At 41.1% G+C, this 20452-nt stretch overlaps 1 protein-coding gene across 1 annotated transcript; it reads left to right on the forward strand.

Moving 5' to 3' along the window:
• Window positions 1-6970: 6970 nt before the first annotated feature.
• On the forward strand, window positions 6971-19912 carry LOC139286397 (potassium/sodium hyperpolarization-activated cyclic nucleotide-gated channel 3-like). The gene is made up of 8 exons (XM_070907158.1): window positions 6971-7626; window positions 11647-12070; window positions 12824-12985; window positions 13688-13906; window positions 14994-15140; window positions 15925-16165; window positions 17268-17432; window positions 18363-19912. The coding sequence occupies exons 1-8, from the start codon at window positions 6971-6973 to the stop codon at window positions 19910-19912; spliced, it is 3564 nt and encodes a 1187-aa protein (XP_070763259.1).
• Window positions 19913-20452: the final 540 nt, after the last annotated feature.

The raw sequence follows: 20452 nt of genomic DNA on the forward strand, positions 1-20452 counted from the left end.
GCAGCCTGTCTGCTGAGTAAGTATTCAATTATTAAGAAGGTCCCTGATGATAAATATGTAGTACAAGCCTGTGGTCACAAATTACATATGAAACAATCACTGAAAGCTCTTGTCAGCCCAAATATGGCTACTCTCAGACTGGGCTAACAAGTTGAAATTTCTCTCCATTTGCAGGTTTCATTACACATGTATTGACCAGATGAAGGTAAACAAGAAGGGAATACATACCAGTTGTTAATAGGATTTATCTGCCATTAAAAGTATGTTTGTGGAGGAGTTAAATGAGGCATGCCTTATGATTTTATGGTTTAGGTCAGGAGGCACTCAAACCTTTAGGGAATTGTTAACATTATAACCATTGTTGCTGCATGCAGTTGTTGACGTTTATGATTTTTTTCCCCTCTTAATCCGCTAATTTTACATTTTTACTACTTCTAAAATAATGCATGCAAGATGTTGACCTTCTGTGTGAAGGCACATTTTTTTGTTGTTCTTTTCTCTGAGAGTGGCTTCTTGTAGATAATCTATACTGTGTGTTCTAGAGGAAAAACAAAACTCTGCAATGTAAAAGAAAATGCCACCATAATCCAGTATGACAGTTGTGTATAGTTTTATCATTCAGCTGCATACCATTTTCTAAGTTTACCATTTTATCAGACAGTATCTATTATTACATTTTAAGGGCTTTGCAATGTCCCTCTAAATTTGGTTAAGGTTGACTTTACTGTATGTATGCACTGTATGTATTAAATCACTATAACTATGTATCAGATCACCATTAATATAAAGACTATTCATACTATATGATGCACTTAAATGTTGAGAATAATGAAAACCTTGTATAAACCTACTTTAGGAGGAGATCTGTACTAATCATTCTAACATATTGTTTTATAATTATGTGTATTGTACAGCATGGCTATTATCCTATGCAATTATTATCCATATCAATATATTGAAAAATCATTGCAGCTTTTGATTTCTCTGTGACAAAGCTTTAAACTAGTAGGATCACCGTAGAGCGTTGATGGCATACTACACAGCTGCATGAGTTCTCTACAGCTGACATGGGAGGCGGAGAAACAAGCCCACGTCAGACATGACTGACACGTGTGAAGCAATTGCAAGATCCCGACTCATTTTTAAGAATAAATATCTCAAAAAGTAAAGTGTGTTTGTAGAGGTGGTTTCTTTGTCCGAACACTAAACATTCGGTTGAACCATTTAATGATGCAAATGCAGAAAAATACAAGCATGTGGAGGACAGCACCATCTAGTGAGGTTTTGAGAGACTCACGGCACAAACGTTCAACATGATGATGAATTTTGCATCAGAGGAACAAGAACCAACAAACTTTGATTTAAACAATCCTCACTTGGTGCACAAAAATCCCAGAACTGTCTGACCAACGAAAAAGCATCAGTTAAGACACAAGACTTCTGTAAACAATATTGTTTTGTTGCAGGAATTTTTGTGGTTTCTTCTCTTGATCAATGAGAATTGTCTCAAATACACTAATGAAATAAAATATCAAAATACTCTAAATACACTAAAACCAGGCCCATCAGTTTGAGAATAGCACTATATTTAAGCATATTTTTACTCTGCCAATGCGGTCCACATTTTTTCTTTCCAATGTTTTTGATGTAAAAACTCCAGATTAAATGTGAAAAGCATGCCGCCAGGGTTAAATTCTGGTTAGGATTGTTAATAGGAAAGTAAAAAAAAAAAAAAAAAAAAAAACCTTCGGAGGAGTTAATAATTTACAATTGCAGACAAATTACATGTGGGGAGTTTTTAAGCCTGATTGAGATACTTTTTCAGAATCCAATTCTTAAATGTGACTGTTTTACACCAAAAATGTGAAATGTTGAAAATGCCCTTGCATAATTATAAGTTTGAAGATTTACCTTATTTGTTGATTGCAATTTAAGTTTGTCCAAATGTAAATAGTTAGGGCACTAGCTGTGCACCATGCATGTTAAGCTAAATCTTATCTTTAATCTTTAACTTCTCAGAGCATTTTATATTACCAAAAGAAGGGGATCGCAATGCATGGACATCCCCATTTTGTAATTAGTAAAGTGTTATGACGGCCGTTTGTGGTCATAGTGTCCTCTGTGGGGTTTTAGGATAAACTACGCTGTGATGTTGCTGAGCTTCTTTTAATTATAGACCACACTCAGTTCCTGTGATTTATTTATAGAGAAATAAAGATTTGAAAGGATTACAAGTGTGTCCTTCATCCCTGACCGGATGCTCGCAGTGGCTGTTCATAACTGTGAACCAAACTCAAGGGATTTTCCTAAGAAATTCTGAATATAAAATAAATGGATTTCATGATTCTCCACCAAAATCATGTTCTTGGTATTGTGTGGACATTTGGACAGTTGTGTATGGAAATAAAATGTGAACATTATGTATTTTGAATTACCATTTTAATAATTATGCAAGAATGAAGATGCAAAATGTGGAAAAAGAAGAGTTTTTGGTGGTGAGTCAAAGTTTCATTGGGGGGGTGAGGCTGTTGCACTGGGGGACTTGGGACTCTTGGCCTCAGTATTTCTAAAATCCTGGAGTGATGAGCAAATCTACAAATCATCAACACAATAAACAGCTATCTTGTGTGATTTTACTGCAGGTATTATCTGCACATGAGCCCAATTTATTGATGACAACTGATCCACGAGCAAGTCAGAATATTTTTAAACCTTTGTTCCAAGCAGTGACAGTATTTTTCCTTACTGATTGTGTGCAGTTTTGCCATTTTATGGTGTATTACAAAGACTCTGCACTGCATATAGTGTTGACGTCTAATACAAGAGTCCTGCAATAAACCCAACCTTTGTGAAGGTTATAAATTTTTGTTGAAACTGATTTAGAGAGGTGGTGATTTCATTTGATGGTTAGTTTGGAGGCTGCACTTTATGCTGCTGTTAAATTGTATTGCATTAAACAAAGTAGTAGTTTGAGCTAGGTGTACCTAATAAACTGGGAGCTGAGTGTATTTTTCTCCTGCGTTATTCTCAAACAGTAGTGGGCAGCACATTCAACACATTATGTGGGAAATTGCAGCAGCACATCAAAGGGGGGCGCTATTTTATTGTGTGTGCTGGCTGGCAGCACCAGTGGACACGTCTCATTGTTGGGCTTTCAGAAACATTTCCATAACTATTACCAGCTGGAGAGTAATGAAATACTGTCATGTTTTTTCTTACCTTTTTTAAACTGGTCCTTTAATTGTCTGGACCTGATTCCCACGATGTAATCCTGTGTCCTGGATTAATATGTCAGTGGGATTCAAACAGTAATAAAAACAGTCCATTTCTAGAGCAAAGAGACATCTGTGACTCCGTGAACCCTGAGAGAGAGAGAAAAAAAAAAGCAAAACCGGAACACATCTTTTGACAAAAATGATTTGTACTTCTGTCTGTGTGGATTAATCTCTCAGTCAGGTGAAGTATAAATAAATCTGATGGACTAGTTCTTAAACATGCCAGTGGATTGTATTTAATAATTTAGTTTGTAGATTTAAACTTTGTGGGAGAGGTTTATGGTTTTATTTTTAATGAATTCACACAGTAGTCTTCCTTGACGTGTTCTACTTCTTACCTCCTGTTTCAAGTTGTCATCTGAGTCATAAAGTCATAAATGACCAGTGACCAGAGTCTACTTTAAAAGATCGTTTTACACATTTAACTGCTGTAGTGTAAGTTTCCCATTTGATATGATGTGAATTGTCCCATGAGGGTGTTAAAAAACATTTCATGACAGCACGAAAATTGGAAAATAACTAGTAATTAGCATAACGTGTAACATAACATGTAACATGTACACTCAGTTGCCAGTTTATTTGGTACCCTTAGCTAAAACTAATATTTAGTCTGCCTCATTGAAGGGGCGGACAAAATATTAGTGCAATACAGTTGAATCAACTCTTCTCTACAACAGTTTCACCAAAAACTGAATGTTGTATTAGACTGCATTGGTTTTAGTTGTATATGTGTATCTAACAAACTGGCAATTGAGTGTAAATCAGCCATATGATATGAGGAGGCAAAGTTATGTCACTTGGCTGCAGTGAACATGAATCAGTAGCTGCCTGTCTTCAAATCTGGTATCAAACTGCAAACAATCATGTAAATCATTTTTAGGGTAAAGTACAGAGCGTGCAGATGTGTTCTACGTTTTTTTTTTCTTTGTCTCCACCTATGATCACATTTGGTTTGGATATAATTCCTTTTTCTACATGTTGCTAAGCACACATTACTTCTTCCAAATTTAGTTGTGTTGAGACATATTGTTAAAGATCAGAAATAGTTGCCCTGGATGTCACGTTGTGTGTAATTCAGCCAAAGTTTTGCCTGGTGAACGCACACCAAAGACGAGGCCCCACACTAAACAGCAAGGATTTTATCACCAACGTTGCGACCACACTTGGTCTTTCTCAAGGCAATTTCCACACAAGTGTCAGATACAGCTTTATATAGTATATACTTCCCACGCCTGGTGATAATCCACAGTCAGTTACAAGGATGCACCTCCATCACAATCACTGAACAATAGAAAAAAGAGAATGCATCAACATTTCTATCTTGTATGCATGTATTTTCTTACACAAAGCTGGGTTATTGTAACACATACTCCGAAAGATATAGTCTTTATGGTGTCTCAATGAATATTGCCTCGAACTTGAGTGTGGTTGAAGCGACAGTAATAAAATCCTTAGAGCTTCGTATGCGATAATTTTCTCTTCATTAAATTCGGCCAAACCCGCATATATGGTATATCTCTATTAAAGTTACAGGAGATACAAGTACCAAGAATAGAGAGATCAACCTACAGCGTTTTGCTGCCTGCAAACATAATGGAGAGTGATGACTGGAGTGTACTAAAATAAGGCACAGAGTGTGAAATCCTAATCTGAGCAATTCATGATCAGAAGACTGAAAACTTGAAGTGCTGATGCTGAAACACAGATTATTTTGGGGCTCTGTAGGATGATTACTGATGGAAAGAGCCACAAATAACAAGCAGCAATAAAGAAAACAGTATAACATTTTCTTATTTTAACTTCTATGGTATTTTATTAGATCCGTGCCATTTTATGCCCGATGTTACGTGACCACTGGTGTGAAAATGAAGAGAAATAAATGAGGTGACAGAAAAGTAGCCTCTGTTGCATAAAGTACCAGACTATCAGCATTGCAGGAACTCTGATAGATTAACATTTGCATTCGTTTATCACTGTACCATGAAAGTATTTTGGCAGAAACAAACTGTTCACTTCATGCTGTATGGCATTATGCCATATGAAATTGCTGTTTGGTTTAAATCAATTCGGTGGACTTTGCATTGAATCATACAACAGTAATGCAAACCAGCTGTCAACAACCTCTCACCAAATTAAGTTGCCGAGTTTGTCAGTGCCAGTCAAGTGTTTCATCACTTTTCTTTATGACTGGAAGTGTCTTCTTCAGGGAATAAAAATGAAACACTGCAGACACAGAGTATTAACGCATCTGCCATAATATAAGGAAGAGGTGGCCAAACAGCTTATAGCTCAATGTAATATCATCACAGTAAGTGACGAAGGTTCAAACAAAATCCACCATTAACAAGAAAAGTCTTGTTATTAAGTGGTACTCACTTTGACCTCTCTTGAGTGCTCAAACTGTAGGTTCAAGGGTTGGTCAGAAGAGGTGGGGATGTTCAATTTTATACAATCAGTTCCTCTGTTCATTGTAGATGTTTCGGGCCCCTGTCTCATATTAGTGAGAAAGCTCGGTGGCTAAAGGTGACTGGAAGGAGGCAGTGTGTTGGCTTGGAGGGCTGATAGATTACTGGACATTTATTCTATAAAACCCATGTCTCTAATGCAGTCCTACATACTGTAAATGCTTTACCTGAAGCTTTTAATGAGCTCTCATAAGACCTCAAGAAGGACAGTTTTAAGCCTTTTTGTGTAACTGAAACCATGATGATGGACAATATGACTTCAGCACCTTTTTATGCAAAATTATAGAGCAATTATAAGCAATTCTGAGAGTATTATGGCCACACTTGTATTGTCCTCTGGCTGTTGTTTGTCTTAAAAGTGATAAACAACTCTTATAATATAGGGTATCTGTCTGTATCTTTCATCAGGCCACATGTATAAGCTTCATAGAAAGTGCCTGTCAGAATTTCAGGTTTCAGCGTCCAAAGTATAGATTCCAACAGAAGTTGGCAGAGTACGACACAGTACTGTTTCTTCTTCAGGCCCGTCCACAAACATTATACGAGGGTGCATAAATATTAGATTCTCTGACATCCCGTCGCTTTCTCCCAACTAGTGAACCATCAACTCCAAGGCTGGATCGCATCCTTGAATCATCCTCTCCTGTTGTCCTGACTGGGCGGGGTGAGCGCATGTGCCATCCTGGCTCCTATGGCAACCCCGATAGATCAGCTCCATCAATATTCACGTTATTAGAAAGCGGCAGGCTGATGGATCAGTGATGTCAGCGCTGTTTGGAAGCAGCTGCCGGCTGCGTGCATGTGTGTCATCACCTTGCACTGACAGAGAGCTCAGATATTTTGGGGAGGTGGAGATCATGCTTTGTCATTGAGGAGCTCAGCAGCAGCAGCAGCAGCAGTCTTCTCCCACTCCGACACGTCCGACGCTCAGCATGCTGCATCCTGATGCGCTCTCGTCTGCACGCTGTGGGGTTACCTGGATTTACACGCATTTCCCGTTTGCCGCTTTTACATGACCGTCAGATTGAAGCGGACACGTATTGTTGACGCACCTCAATGTTTGAACCGGGGGAGAGAGGCACGTCCCAAGTGTCACACAAGATACAACCTGTCCTGCGGATGCGCCGTCACTGTTTTGCCTCCAGTGGCACCCCAAGTGTATGAGATTCATGATTCATCCCTCTGTTTTCACGGGCTATCCTTAGAGCGCATCTCTTCTCCTTCTTCAAAATGGAAAGATTCCAGTCTTCCATGCGCAAACGGCTGTATAGCTTGCCGCAAAACATTGGGCAAAAACCCTTCGTGATTGACGAAGGAGACAACGGCGACAAGGACACTAAGAGGAAAAGTATTCGGCTAAAACATTTGTCCTCTCCGTCTCCTGCAAGCAGTTGCAAGAGCATTGAGGAGGCCAGGAGCGAAGACTTGGAGAGGGACGTTATTGTGAAGACCAACTTGAACGGGGACTGTCGCTTGTTTAGGGGCAGCGTCTCCTCCATCACCGGGCGGCATCCTCCGGGGTCAGATCCAGCGGAGCAGCGGCGCCTCATCCCCGAGGCTGATGCCGGTGTCAGCGAGAGTTTCCCCGGTGAGCACGGCCCCGGGGCCCAGCAGCGGGCAACGGGTGGTCTGAGTGGCGCAACCGGGCAGGCGTCTATGTTTGACCAGTCAAGTTTCATCAAGTTGGAGGGCACCGAGCAAATAATACCTGAGGACGACCGGCTGTACCAAGCCGGCTTCATGCACCGGCAGTTTGGGGCGATGCTCCAACCGGGAGTCAACAAGTTCTCCCTGCGGATGTTGGGGAGTGAGAGGGCCGTGGAGCACGAGAGGGAACGAGTAAAGTCCGCTGGCTTCTGGATAATCCACCCGTACAGTGATTTTAGGTAATTAGTGTGCAGAAACCCTTTCTTTACAAGCAGTGGTGTCTTACAGGAAAGTGCAGCGGCGGTCCTGTCACACGTCTGGCTTGTCTGATCATTTTAGAACAGCTTCATCTTAATGAGACATAAAATGCCATCAGATATGATAAGGTCACTGTAAACTTAATATCATAGACGCACACTAATCCCCTATATACCAGGAGTGTTTTTTCTTTGATCGCTATGATGATTGATGATAACACCATGATAATCAGGAGTGTGAGCCTGTGCAGAATATCACAACCTGAATGTGCCTCAGTAATCCACACATCTTGACAAGATAAATGGCTTCATTTCTGAAAATGATCCTTAAAGATTTAAAAACACATAGGCTACTGTACAGGCCATTCTTACAGGGAAACATTTGGTGTATCATAAAGGAGCTGACTGGCATACAAAGTCCCCTTATAAGCACAAGGGAGAAGTGTATATGGTTTCATTGTGGTAATCTAACCAACCAATTTTCTTTGCAGATTTCTCCATCTATAAATTGAATTTGTGCACCAAACTAAGCCAACCTGTAATTCCCTAATTTGCCAGCCATGCTGTTCCATGCGCACATGCACGCTCTACATTTCATTGCTGCATGCAAACCAGCATTCTGTTCATCACCGCCATCAAGGGATTTTCATGACATTTAACCTTGAGGCTCACTGTCATCATATTTTCACCGGCCAGTTGTACGCCAATGTGTGCCACTGCAGTTTTTTTTCCACTCATCTGAATTACACTTTTTTTTTTTATCATTTAGTGAGCGCAATGGATTACAGAGTGCAGCAGGGGCTTGGAAATGGGGTAATCAAAATAGGGTAACATGACCATTCAAGATATTAGAAGCACACATCAGTGGGGATTATTACAGTACAATTAGTCTAATGGTGCAGAGATGGTGTGGACGGGGATGGGACACACTGCAAAACACTGAACACACACAGAAAGAGAGAGAGAGAGAGATTGAAATGAAAATGATGTGAGGAATCAGGACACCCAGCTGTTAACTCTGTGTAAGAGGTACGAGGTGTCATTACTTCATGCTCGGTTTGGGTCACACTTTGAGCAGGTGCCTGGCATGGGCCTTTTTAAATGAACACTTTATCCTGCTGATCCCATTTCAAGTTACAGGTGTAAACCTTTGCACCATTTAAAGATAATTTGGGTTTATGTTGGGAGACACTGATGAATCCCATCCTAATCCTGCAAACAGTCAACTTCACTCCCTGATATCTCTAACTGTTGAGTGTTTACATGACCACTGTGCATCAGTACAACTCTCTTTGTATCTTTTTTTTAAAACACAGTTTCTGTGTTGTTTCTACCACAAGTAACTGCTGTCTTTTATTACAGCTTTCCGTGGATACAGCAGCAGACATGCTGAACTGGCACGCTGCGTAAATATGGTTAATATGATTGCTGGTGGGCCTGAGCCACAGTACAGGTGTGTGTTAAGCCACTGAGCTGCATGCAGGCTGTTGTGCTTCAGCTGCGCTCTGGCAGCAAGAGATAAGTATCTCTAGTACAAATGTGATCCCTTTTTCAGCTGTCCTGATTGATCTAAGCTCCTTTCACCATTTTAAGCCTTTTTGTGTTCACTTTGCTTGTAACTCCCCTCTCTTTGTGCTCTCATGCTCTTTAACGTAGTTGCACTCTGACCCAAATAGTGCAAGATTCCTCTCTCGACCAGTAAAGGTCCAGAGACCCCACAACTGTAAGCTTTATTTTGATGGTAGCACCAGATTACACCCACAAGTTGTCTGATCTTTGTGGTCTGAATGCTGCGTGCACAGTCAGCTGATGAGCAAACAGGATGGTCTGCAGGGGACAGCAGTAATGCACTGTCCCCTGCAGACCTTTTTTTTTTTTTGGTCCAGCTGTTCCAGTGTTCTGCAGCACAGTGACGTGTGCAGAGCGGTAATGCTAACTACTCAACATCTGGCTGATGGGAGCTGACTTGTGGAGATGACATGGATTCCCAGGAGATAACGGTGGATTTAGCTAGAGAGGGGAAGTGCAATTAGGACCAGTGTGTCACCGCAGAGACAACAGGCAGATGAAGAGGGGAATGCAAATGCTTTGTTTGGCAGAGAACAACAGAAAGCTGATTAGAACAAATGGCCAACCTGCCCTCACTGGTTCCTACTTTTTGTAATGTTCTCCAGTGAAGGTTTGGTGTAAGTAACTAGAACAGGTAAAACTATGCTTGTAGGTTGTGATGTATCCTGGTCTCATCTCTACTGGTGGTCACCTCTTTCCTGGACAGGAACACAGTTTAGTTTATGGATTTTGTTTGCAACATCCATAGATGTCCTCCTCAGCATCACATACTACTCACATTGAGTCGAATACTCCTCTTTTCTCTTTTTTTGAGTTGAGTTTTGATTGATACCTGCTGACAAGATGGAGAGGCGTTGCATTTCTAGTTAATGTATGCTGCCTCACATGCCATGAGTACCCCTAAGTGGTGTAATGCATGCGCCCTCATAGCCCCCCCCCCCCCGGTGCTGGCCCTGTAGGTGTGTCAGGCTCCTGTTGGATCGATCAGTGGTTAATTAGGACTCTGAAATGGATTGGACATGCAATCACATGCATGCATGCTTTCTCATCTCACATAAACAGGCACACTCTGGATGGTGATTGGTTAATAAACACTCTCCATATCTTGGCTGGCCTTTGTGCGGCCAAGCTGCACATTACTGTATGTTTCCTGTGGATTGTAAAGTGATCCGATATTGTCCTTTGTTCTACATCAGCTGCTTGCCATGACGATTTTAAAGCAGTCTGTAAAATCAAGGGAATAAACACATCTGACGACATGATGGCACACAGAGACCGAAACTAGAAGCTAGATATGGTGTCAGACAGCATGGCTATTTTATATTTGGCTTATAACAGTTGCCTGTAATTTGCCAAATTTGTTAATGAAGCTGTGAAATTTAATGAAAATATTTTGAAATACTGGTGACGTTACTGTAAACAACAACTACAGCAGCTAGTTGTGAAAATCAATATTTCCTCATGAGCAATTCAGATGAATTCCAATAACCCATTTTCCTCTCTGTCCCTGTGGCCAGAAGCCCAGTATTGAACTGTATTAGGGAACCACTGTTGTTTTCTAGAATCAATGCATTTCTTGCTTTGTTAATGTTTATGCTCAAGCAGTTTGTTTGCATTGTTTCTGCTCGTTTGAACATAAATCTACTGGATTTTGAGTAACAGTGTGAGACTGCAAGTTGCAGAGATTAATTTCCATTTGAAGTTCCTACACGTCCAGAACTGCTTTGAATATGCAGCACATATTCAGTAGACACACACACTCAGACTCTTGCTTTAAAAGTCCTCTGTGTGAACAGAAACCATTGATAAAATTGATATCTATTCATAATCTGTTCCTGTGTCTATGATTTATTTTCTTACTTAAAGAAAACAGGCCAAAAGGTTTAGCTGCAATAAATGATTATTCATTCATTTTTTTATTGCAGATTATTTTAATTTAGCGTTTTGTCTGTAAAATGTACCAAAATAGTGCAAAGTTATAATCCCAGAGCACAACATAACATATTCAACTTACTTGTTTTAGACCAAAACTCAAAGATATTCTGTTTAATATCATATATGATGCCATTTTTTCTTTAAAAATAACCTAAAAAGTAAATTAAATTATCAAAATAGCTGCTGATGGGGTGCTCTGGTCACTTAAGGCTTTGAGGCAGAACTTCTGCGTCCCTGGTTCGGGTCCAGCTGTGGACCTTTGTTGCATGTCATTCCCCATTTCTCTCCCTTCATTTTCTGTCGTCTCTCTGCTGTCAGGTCTCTAATAAAGGCACAAAAATGGCAAAACAACTCACTTATGCATCCTGACATAAAATATTCAGCTGAGTTATTCTGTCAAAGGTGTGAGTGAAGTTTATGATGATTGATCTAAAGACTGTCTGGGCAGAAATTACTTTGGCCTGCTGTTCTCAACAACATGAGTTATGTGTGTTTCAGGTTCTACTGGGATCTGACCATGCTGCTGCTGATGGTGGGGAACCTCATCATCATCCCCGTGGGCATCACCTTCTTCAAGGACGAGCACACGCCGCCCTGGATTGTCTTCAACGTGGTCTCGGACACCTTCTTCCTCATGGACCTGGTCCTCAATTTCCGCACGGGCATCGTCAAGGAGGACAACACAGAGATCATCCTGGACCCGCAGCAGATCAAGATCAAGTACCTGAAGACCTGGTTCGTGGTGGATTTCATCTCCTCTATACCTGTGGACTACATCTTTCTCATCGTAGAGACACGCATCGACTCAGACTTTTACAAGACGGCCCGAGCCCTGAGGATCGTCCGCTTCACCAAGATCCTCAGTCTGCTGCGGCTGCTGCGCCTCTCCAGACTCATTCGCTACATCCACCAGTGGGAAGAGGTAGATCCTGCAGGGATAGGTTCTTCATATAAGACATATAAGAAAAAATTGATAATAATTTAAGTTATTTTTAGTCATTCTCTGCTTCCAGCTTTTAAATGTGAATATTTTTACGATAGTAAAGTGAATATCTTTGGGTTTTGGTTATACAAAACAAGTCAGTTAAAGACACCACCTTGCTCTGAGAACATGTGATGGGCATTTCTCATCATTAGTTGCAGTCTTACCCTTAAATGTTCCTCTGGCTGAAGTGCTGCACATAGTGAGATTTCTCTTGCATTAGCAGATTTCTCCGAACTCATAACCTTGTCTGCATTACTATATTTTTTTTATATCAGGGAAAAATACACAAGACTGCTTATTGTAAAAAAACAAATGTTCATATTCTCAAAGCTGTAGAGTTAATTTGTTGGTTGCCCTCCGAGGCTCACACACAATCAACTTACTTAATAACTGATTATATCCTGCATTATCTTATTTTTATAAATCCAACTGGGGCTGCACTCCCTATAGGCCATTAATGTTTTCTGCAGATGGTTACGCAACCCTGAAACAGCCTCTAGTAATCTATAGAAGATTAAGAACAATGTGGTCTGGTATAGGACCCCTGTACCCATCAGCCCACACAGCACCTACTGTATATTTCAAATCCTCTGATTGCATGAGAGAGAATTGAAATGTTCTAGATTTATTTACAGAGAGATGTGTGTTTCATTGTTTCAGTTGCATTAATGCTGATAATCTGTGTCACAGGTTTTCCATATGACCTATGACCTGGCCAGCGCCATGGTGCGTATCATGAACCTGATTGGTATGATGCTGCTGCTGTGTCACTGGGATGGCTGTCTGCAGTTCCTGGTTCCCATGCTGCAGGACTTCCCTCCTGACTGCTGGGTCACTAGAAACAAGATGGTGGTAAGTGGGTTATTTATGAGTCACACAGCATCTGCAGGTGTTCCTCTTAAAGGCCCTGAAAACCCATTTTAAAACCTAACCTTCGTGCTATGAGTGATGGGGTCCTCCATGAACACAAACCTTTCTGCCAAAGTTAAAACAGTTCTGGTTGTTTCACAGGAGAGATTTTCTGTATTTTTTTTCCTCTCACTAGTTTGAAGTCAGCAGGTCTCAGCTGTAAAAAGGTGATCAGCCTCTCAAATGTGAGGATTTGAATCTTATTTGATAGTAAACTGAACATCTTTGGATTTTGGACTGGACCACATTTTATCGACCAAACAATACGATTGATTAAGTGAGAAAATAATCGGCAGGTTAAGCGATAGTGAAAATAATTGTTAGTTGTAGCCCTAATCATATTCAAGTATATATATATATATATATATGTATATATATATATATATATACATATATATATATTAATACGTATACTGGTAACTGAAATAAACGTACACAAAAAGAACCCAACCAGGACAGGAAAGTAAGTACATAAGTCAGCAGGTTATAAGGTGCTGGTTTATGGCAGACCCTTCAAAGCCAACAAAGCTGGAAAATAAAGGCATCATCTATTTAAATCTACAATCTTAAGTAGATAAACACAGATGTGCTGCAGTGTTGTGGATATTGATAAAGTTTCTCTTTCCTCCTCTTCTTCCCTTACAGAATGACACTTGGGGTCAGCAGTACTCCTACGCCCTGTTCAAGGCCATGAGTCACATGCTGTGCATCGGGTACGGTCTGTACCCCCCTATAGGCATGGCTGACGTGTGGCTCACCATCCTCAGCATGATTGTGGGTGCTACCTGCTTTGCCATGTTTGTGGGGCATGCGACTGCACTCATTCAGTCTCTGGACTCCTCCAGGAGGCAGTACCAAGAAAAGGTGGGTGTTTGTTCTCTGCTGCAATTTTCTTCAGTTACACAGGAGCTCTATTTAAGTCCAATTTTGAGCTACTTGTGCTTTACTGGAGTATTTCCATTTTATGCTACTTTATACTTTTTCTCCACTACATTTATTTAACAGCTTTAGTTACTTTTCAGATTTTATATACAAAACATATGATTAGTTTATAAAAAACGATGCATTGTTATAGATTAAACTACCCAACTGTATAAATTAGTTATAATTACAGTGAAATGCTACTGGTACATTAATGCATCAGTGTTAATATTCTAATAACTTAATACATAATAATATAACACTCAGATGGCCCATTTTTCTGCATAATGAGTACTTTTAATACTTTAAGTACAGTTAGCTGATAGTATTTGTGTACTTTTACTTAAGTAAGATTTTGAATGCAGGACTTTCTTGTAAGTAACTTTACATTTTTCCATTGTGGTTTTGTTGTTTTTGATTGAGTAAAGGACGTGAATATTTATTCCTTGACTTTTAAATGCTGTTTAAATGATGATAAGTGACATTGTGACAAAGTACTTCATCCAGGGATGATGTGAGGACTTTTTAAATGCCCCGCAGAGGGAGACTATACGTACATGAGAAGGGATGAAGGTTTTTGAGCTGCTGTTGTGAATTCTTTTAACACATAAAAAAAGACAGACATTGGAGAGAGGTGACTTACAGCAGGACATAACATACAGATTGGGTACACGGGCCATTCATATGTGGTTTACTGGTAGAGTACACCGCTGAAGGACACAGTAGTTAATGTTATTAGCTGCAGCCTGCAGAGCGCAACTGTATTTGTCAGATGGGACAGAGGCACAACATTGCTCTGTGGGCAGGTTTCACAGATGGCCTGACAGTTGACTGTTAACATAATGAGACACATTATAGTCCACCTCTGAGCCAACACATCAATCACTTTAATATATTCATTTTGACATGACTTTGCATTTTGTCTTAGACACAAATGCAGTTACAGTTACAGTCATGTGCATTTCTGTGCCGGTTCCCTTTTATCGATTTTGTAATTGTAATAATTTGACTTGTGTTGTTGTTGTTACAGTATAAACAGGTGGAGCAGTACATGTCCTTCCACAAGCTACCTGCAGATATGCGCCAGAGGATCCACGACTACTACGAACACCGTTATCAGGGCAAGATGTTTGACGAGGAAAGCATTTTGGAGGAGCTGAATGAGCCACTGCGAGAGGTCAGAAGTCATCGACTTTGTTGTTGATAATAATACTGCTGAGTCATCATAATGTTAAGACTAAAAGAAACACTTTAACTCCTCCTATTTATATATAAACATCTAATGGTTTATAACACAATAATGTAGTTGTACGCAGATATAATTCTATATTAATGTATTTCAACAACTATAACTCCTCCTGCGGGCATCCATATGTGGAGGCTGGTGTGTTAACAGATAATGAATGACAATATAGTAAGACACAGTTGTAATGATATAAAATAATATAATAATATTATATTATATTATATATATTATAATATGATATTCATGATAGATTATAATTATTGAGAAATACTGTACATTAATAACCACTTCAAAATGTAATGTGTAAAATATATGCTTACAACTACATTATTGTGTGTTATAAACCATTTATTAAATGTTTATATACTGCTTATATATGCTAAATAAATAGGAGGTTTAAGTATTTTATTTTATTTTGTCAAGAGTTTTATGCTTCTCAGCGTCAAATATGCGGATTAATGGAGTGTCCCTGCTCTAAATGGTTTACAGTTAATTATTTATGTCATCTAATATGGCTCTCTCACTTTGCACATTAATGTTCATGTAATCTGATTAGTAATGGCCGGAGACTGCATGAGGACAGAGAGCCTCATTAACAGGGCACTAAGCTGTTAACCACCCTGCTTTTATGATGATTGAAATGTACACATGTAATACTGCTGACTTTTGCCTCAGCTAAAATCTAAAGCACCTTTTTTTTGTGTGTCTTCTGCAGGAGATCATCAACTTTAACTGCCGTAAACTGGTGGCCTCCATGCCTCTGTTCGCCAATGCTGATCCAAACTTTGTCACCTCCATGCTGACCAAACTGCGCTTCGAGGTCTTCCAGCCGGGCGACTACATCATCAGAGAGGGAACCATCGGCAAGAAGATGTACTTCATCCAGCACGGCGTCGTCAGTGTCCTGACCAAGAGCAGCACGGACACCAAGCTGTCCGATGGCTCTTATTTTGGAGGTAATGTCTGCACACAACCTGCCGTGTGTGCTGCATGCTAATATATAGTGTCGCTGGCAGAGAGTCAGTTTGAATGTATGTGAAGGAGTGGTGATGATTTGTTTTGATTTATTTTGTTCCGGCACTCAGCAGATTAACTTCCTCGACCATTACAGCTGGGAAAAACTGTCCACATCATCTCCTTAAAAGGGCTCTGGACTAAGAGGAGCAAAGCTTTGTGATCTTTGATTCCATCTGTGGGTTTTTCCCTTTTGTTAACGCCATATTTAAAGCTGAAATCCAGAACTTTTGTCTCAACCTGTCGCTGTCCAGCTGTGTGGCAAAGTGAAATGACATGATCAAATGTCAACCAGGAAATATAAATCGATACCAAAGTATGGAGATTATTTCTATCCGTATTTTAAAGTTTAGCCATACGCCAGCATACGTTTTTGGTACAAGAGTGATATGCTAATCACGAAACATGATATATTTTGGCTTAAAGCTACTCAGCTCAGCTAAACACACACACACAGATGTGAAAATGGTAAATGAGGGCAGAAAATGTGTGTTTTAAAGCAACACATGGCAAAATAAATATATTAGAAATCCTGATAAACAGGACAGGAAAGAGAGAGAGCGTGTGAGTCTGTGTGTGTGTGTTTGTATATCCTCAATATGTCTGTCCTGAAAAATATGTCTACTTTTTCTGGGGGTTTTTTTTTTTTTTTTTTCAAATGGCGCATTATTTTATTTTTCTGATCTGGCACGACAGATGAGGTCAGGTCAAACTGTAAGCTGCAGAAATTGCATTAAGTGCTCCATCTGTGGGGTTCAGAGGCAACGGTCTTTTCATGTTTTATCGTCTCACACTAATGAAACTTTTTTTTTTTTTGCCTTTCCTTTTATGAATGGACCTAAAAATATATAAATGTGGTTGCAATGTGTCACACAACTTCTATGAGAAAAGTGGAAAACCATCTTGTAACACTTACACTTATAACACTTATTAATTCCCCATTTTTAAAAATCCTGTATTTGAATCTCTGATGTGCTCTCGGCAGGACATGTTTTAAAGAAATGGTACAAATAATTACATTTTCTTTCCTCCTTCAACCTGCAGAGATTTGCCTGCTGACCCGAGGCAGGAGGACAGCCAGTGTGCGAGCAGATAACTACTGTCGGCTGTACTCTCTGTCGGTGGACAACTTCAACGAGGTGCTGGAGGAGTATCCCATGATGAGGAGGGCCTTTGAGACTGTGGCTCTCGACCGCCTGGACCGCATCGGTGAGTCCTTTGAGATAAAACCCATCTATCGGAGCCAATTTCAAGTTTAACAGTTAAATATTACTCATTATTATATGTTGATATTTCATTTTGTTTGCTCTCATTTAATGCGGGTCTAGTTATGAATAATACCAATTATATTTATCTGTATGTGTTATTGGTAGCACACTTAGAAACTGAAAAAACTACAGTGATTGTGGTGCACATTTAAACACAGGACAGCAAAGTCGTTCCAACTATTTACAGCACAATCATCAGAACACCCACATTAAACAATGGACTCAACTTGATTGGTAAAGTAAATCATTATTCTTTATTTATGCACGTTCTTCAGACTAAACATAGGAATCTAATATGAATGCAATGCCGCACAAATCCGTGAAATACTAACCAAATTAAATTAGATTACTAACGTGAAAAGTCCATATTTTAACTCACATATGTTGTGTCTGTGTTCTGCACTCTGCAATGGTTTGGAGGAATGACGGGACTTACAGGTGGAGTTTTTATAAACTTCCTGGGAGTATCTAATCGGGAGTGACAGTCTATGCAGGGAACTGGGTGTGATGCTCAAGATTTAAATGTATAGACACACACCGGCATTTTCTATTGGAATAGTTTCTGTTTATTCTTTACGAGGGACAGTGGATTAATAAATCCTTTCATTACTTTCATCTACAGCAGTTGTGTGCGTAGAATAAGAAACGCGTGTCATTTTATGGTTTCTACTGCTGTGGTGTAACATCTCACGTAACAACTTAACATTCATGTAAACTGGTTGCAGATATGTTATTCTATCACATTTAAAGCTTCTAGTTAAGAGAGGCAAGGATGTGGTGCTGCTGAGTTGTCCTAATAATATGTCGTACGTGCTCATTAATGAAGAAAAAGAAAGAAAATAGCATGGCCTTATTTGTATTTTCTTAACAGGGAAGAGGAACTCTGTTCTGCAGCATAAAGTCCAGCATCACCAAAGTTCTGGCACACTAAACTTCCAAGAGAGCGAGATCATCCAAAGAATAGTGCAACATGATCGCGACATGGCCCAATGCACGCAGCTTATCCAGACCAGCCTAAACCCTCCCCCTGCTCCCCCATCACCCACCCCGGTCATCTGGGCCCCGCTGGTTCAGGCCCCGCTCCAGGCTGCTGCAGCCACCACCCCACTGGCTCTGGCCTTAGCCCAACAATCCCAGCTACCTTCCATCCTCTTCCACCATCCTCTGGCACCAGGGCCCCTGAAGGACCCCATCAGCCATCCGAAGAGAGTCTATGTGGGAGCGAATGCGTCCAGCAGCTGTGGTTCAGGGCCCGGTTCTCCTGCTAGCTCCACCAAATTCAGATTTGGGGTTGAGACTCCCACACTGGCGTCCCTCAGGACACACCATCTCTCCACTGGGCCCATGTCGCCCACGCTGACGTCCCAGCCCATCTTTACCAGCAGTCTGCAGCCCCTGGGCCTGATACCCTCACACCAGGCCCCGCCCCTTCCTCCCCACTCTGGCATGGCCTCAGTCTTCCCCATCAGCCAGGCCACCGTCTCCTACACCTGCTCTGCTCAGCTCCACTCTCAGCCCTTCCATGGTGCTATGACCACCCCACCACACCCCATAGGTTTACTCCAGCAGGGGGTGCCAGGGAGGTTCACAGGGAGATTCCCAGCCCCCTCGCTCTCCACCATAAGCCCTCTGATCTCCAGCTCAGTCGGTCCCATACTAAGCCAGCTGCAGCCCACCTCTCACGCCACCCCGCAACAGATGGGGTACAGTCATGACAGAGCAGGCAGGACATCCAGTGGTGTGACCTTCCCTCATTTTCCCTTCATCACCAGCACCCAGTCCTCCAGTGGATTTATTCAGCCAGGGTCTGCAGTCGGAGCTGGGGCCGCAGCCTCCCTGGCACAGCACAGCCTTGCAGGTCTTCAGTCTGTTTTCCTCCCCCAGGTTCTCCCCGAGCACTCGGCCCTCGCCTCCCTGGCCCAGTATGGCTCCGCCGATGCCTCTCCCTGCTACACGCCTCCAGTCCACAGTCCCAGCATACAGAGCCCTGTGAGGGGAAGGACAGTTTACCACAGTGAACTCCCCAGCACCGTGGGCTCTCACAGCCCTCTAACCCCTCAGACCTCATGCCCTGCCAGGGTGGCCTGTACCTTCAAAGAGAGGGCCGAGTCCTCGGGGGATCTCTTTACCCAGGAAATAAAGACTATCTCAGGCTCTCACAGCTCTATACACCAGGAAAGGCCTTTGGCCATGATCGGCTCCTCAGAGGGGGTAGCGGGGGCAACGATCCCCCTCTCGTCCCCGATGGCTGTCAATAAACCCTACAGCCCGATCCCGGGTCAAGCCACTCCTGTCAGTCGGACACATTCAGGGCCCGAACGTCAGAACCAGTCCGTTGGTGTTCACTCTCCTCACGCTAGATCCCCTGCTAAGATGTTAGAGACTGAACTCAAACAGTCCAAACTTCCATCCAACTTGTGAGGTTCAGACACACCCTCCTTTGATGCCTGAACAAAAGGGAGATCACCTCCTTCTTGGCATTGTTTTAACCACCACTTTGTCAAATTTTTAAGTAGGAGGGTGTGTTATTCTAATCCGATTGGAGATCAGTGGTTTCATTTTTAATCAGAGTGAATGGATCGTGGACAATAATGGACAATGATGGATTTTTTTTTTCTACAGGATATTGCATCTTTGAATATAGTAATAAAATCCAAAACCTATTGATGGGTATATATAGCACCTCATGAAAATATCAATTGTTCTATGTATTGTATTATAACCACACTCTGTGATTTGTTATGAAGTATTTGTTTAAACCCCATTGTCCAGGCAATTTTGTGTAACCATTTAGCGACACCTGTTTAGTTGGAAATTTGTTCACAACTGTATCCAGTTATGATTGAAACCAAAAATTATTGTCCTTTTTTATATCCTTTCCCAGCATCGAGTGTGTCGTGTGAATGCAAGGTTTACCCCCTTAAGAGATTCGAGGAGAGACAGACTGTGCACTTTGCTCGT

This window comes from Enoplosus armatus, chromosome 6, assembly GCF_043641665.1.
Source record: "Enoplosus armatus isolate fEnoArm2 chromosome 6, fEnoArm2.hap1, whole genome shotgun sequence".
NCBI lineage: Eukaryota > Metazoa > Chordata > Actinopteri > Centrarchiformes > Enoplosidae > Enoplosus > Enoplosus armatus.

Coding starts and splice junctions, on each gene's coding strand:
- LOC139286397 (XM_070907158.1), top strand. CDS start 6,971: ATGGAAAGATTCCAGTCTTCCATGCGCAAACGGCTGTATAGCTTGCCG. Junction 13,907..14,993: donor GGAGGCAGTACCAAGAAAAG/GTGGGTGTTTGT, acceptor TTGTTGTTACAG/TATAAACAGGTGGAGCAGTA. Junction 15,141..15,924: donor TGAATGAGCCACTGCGAGAG/GTCAGAAGTCAT, acceptor TGTCTTCTGCAG/GAGATCATCAACTTTAACTG.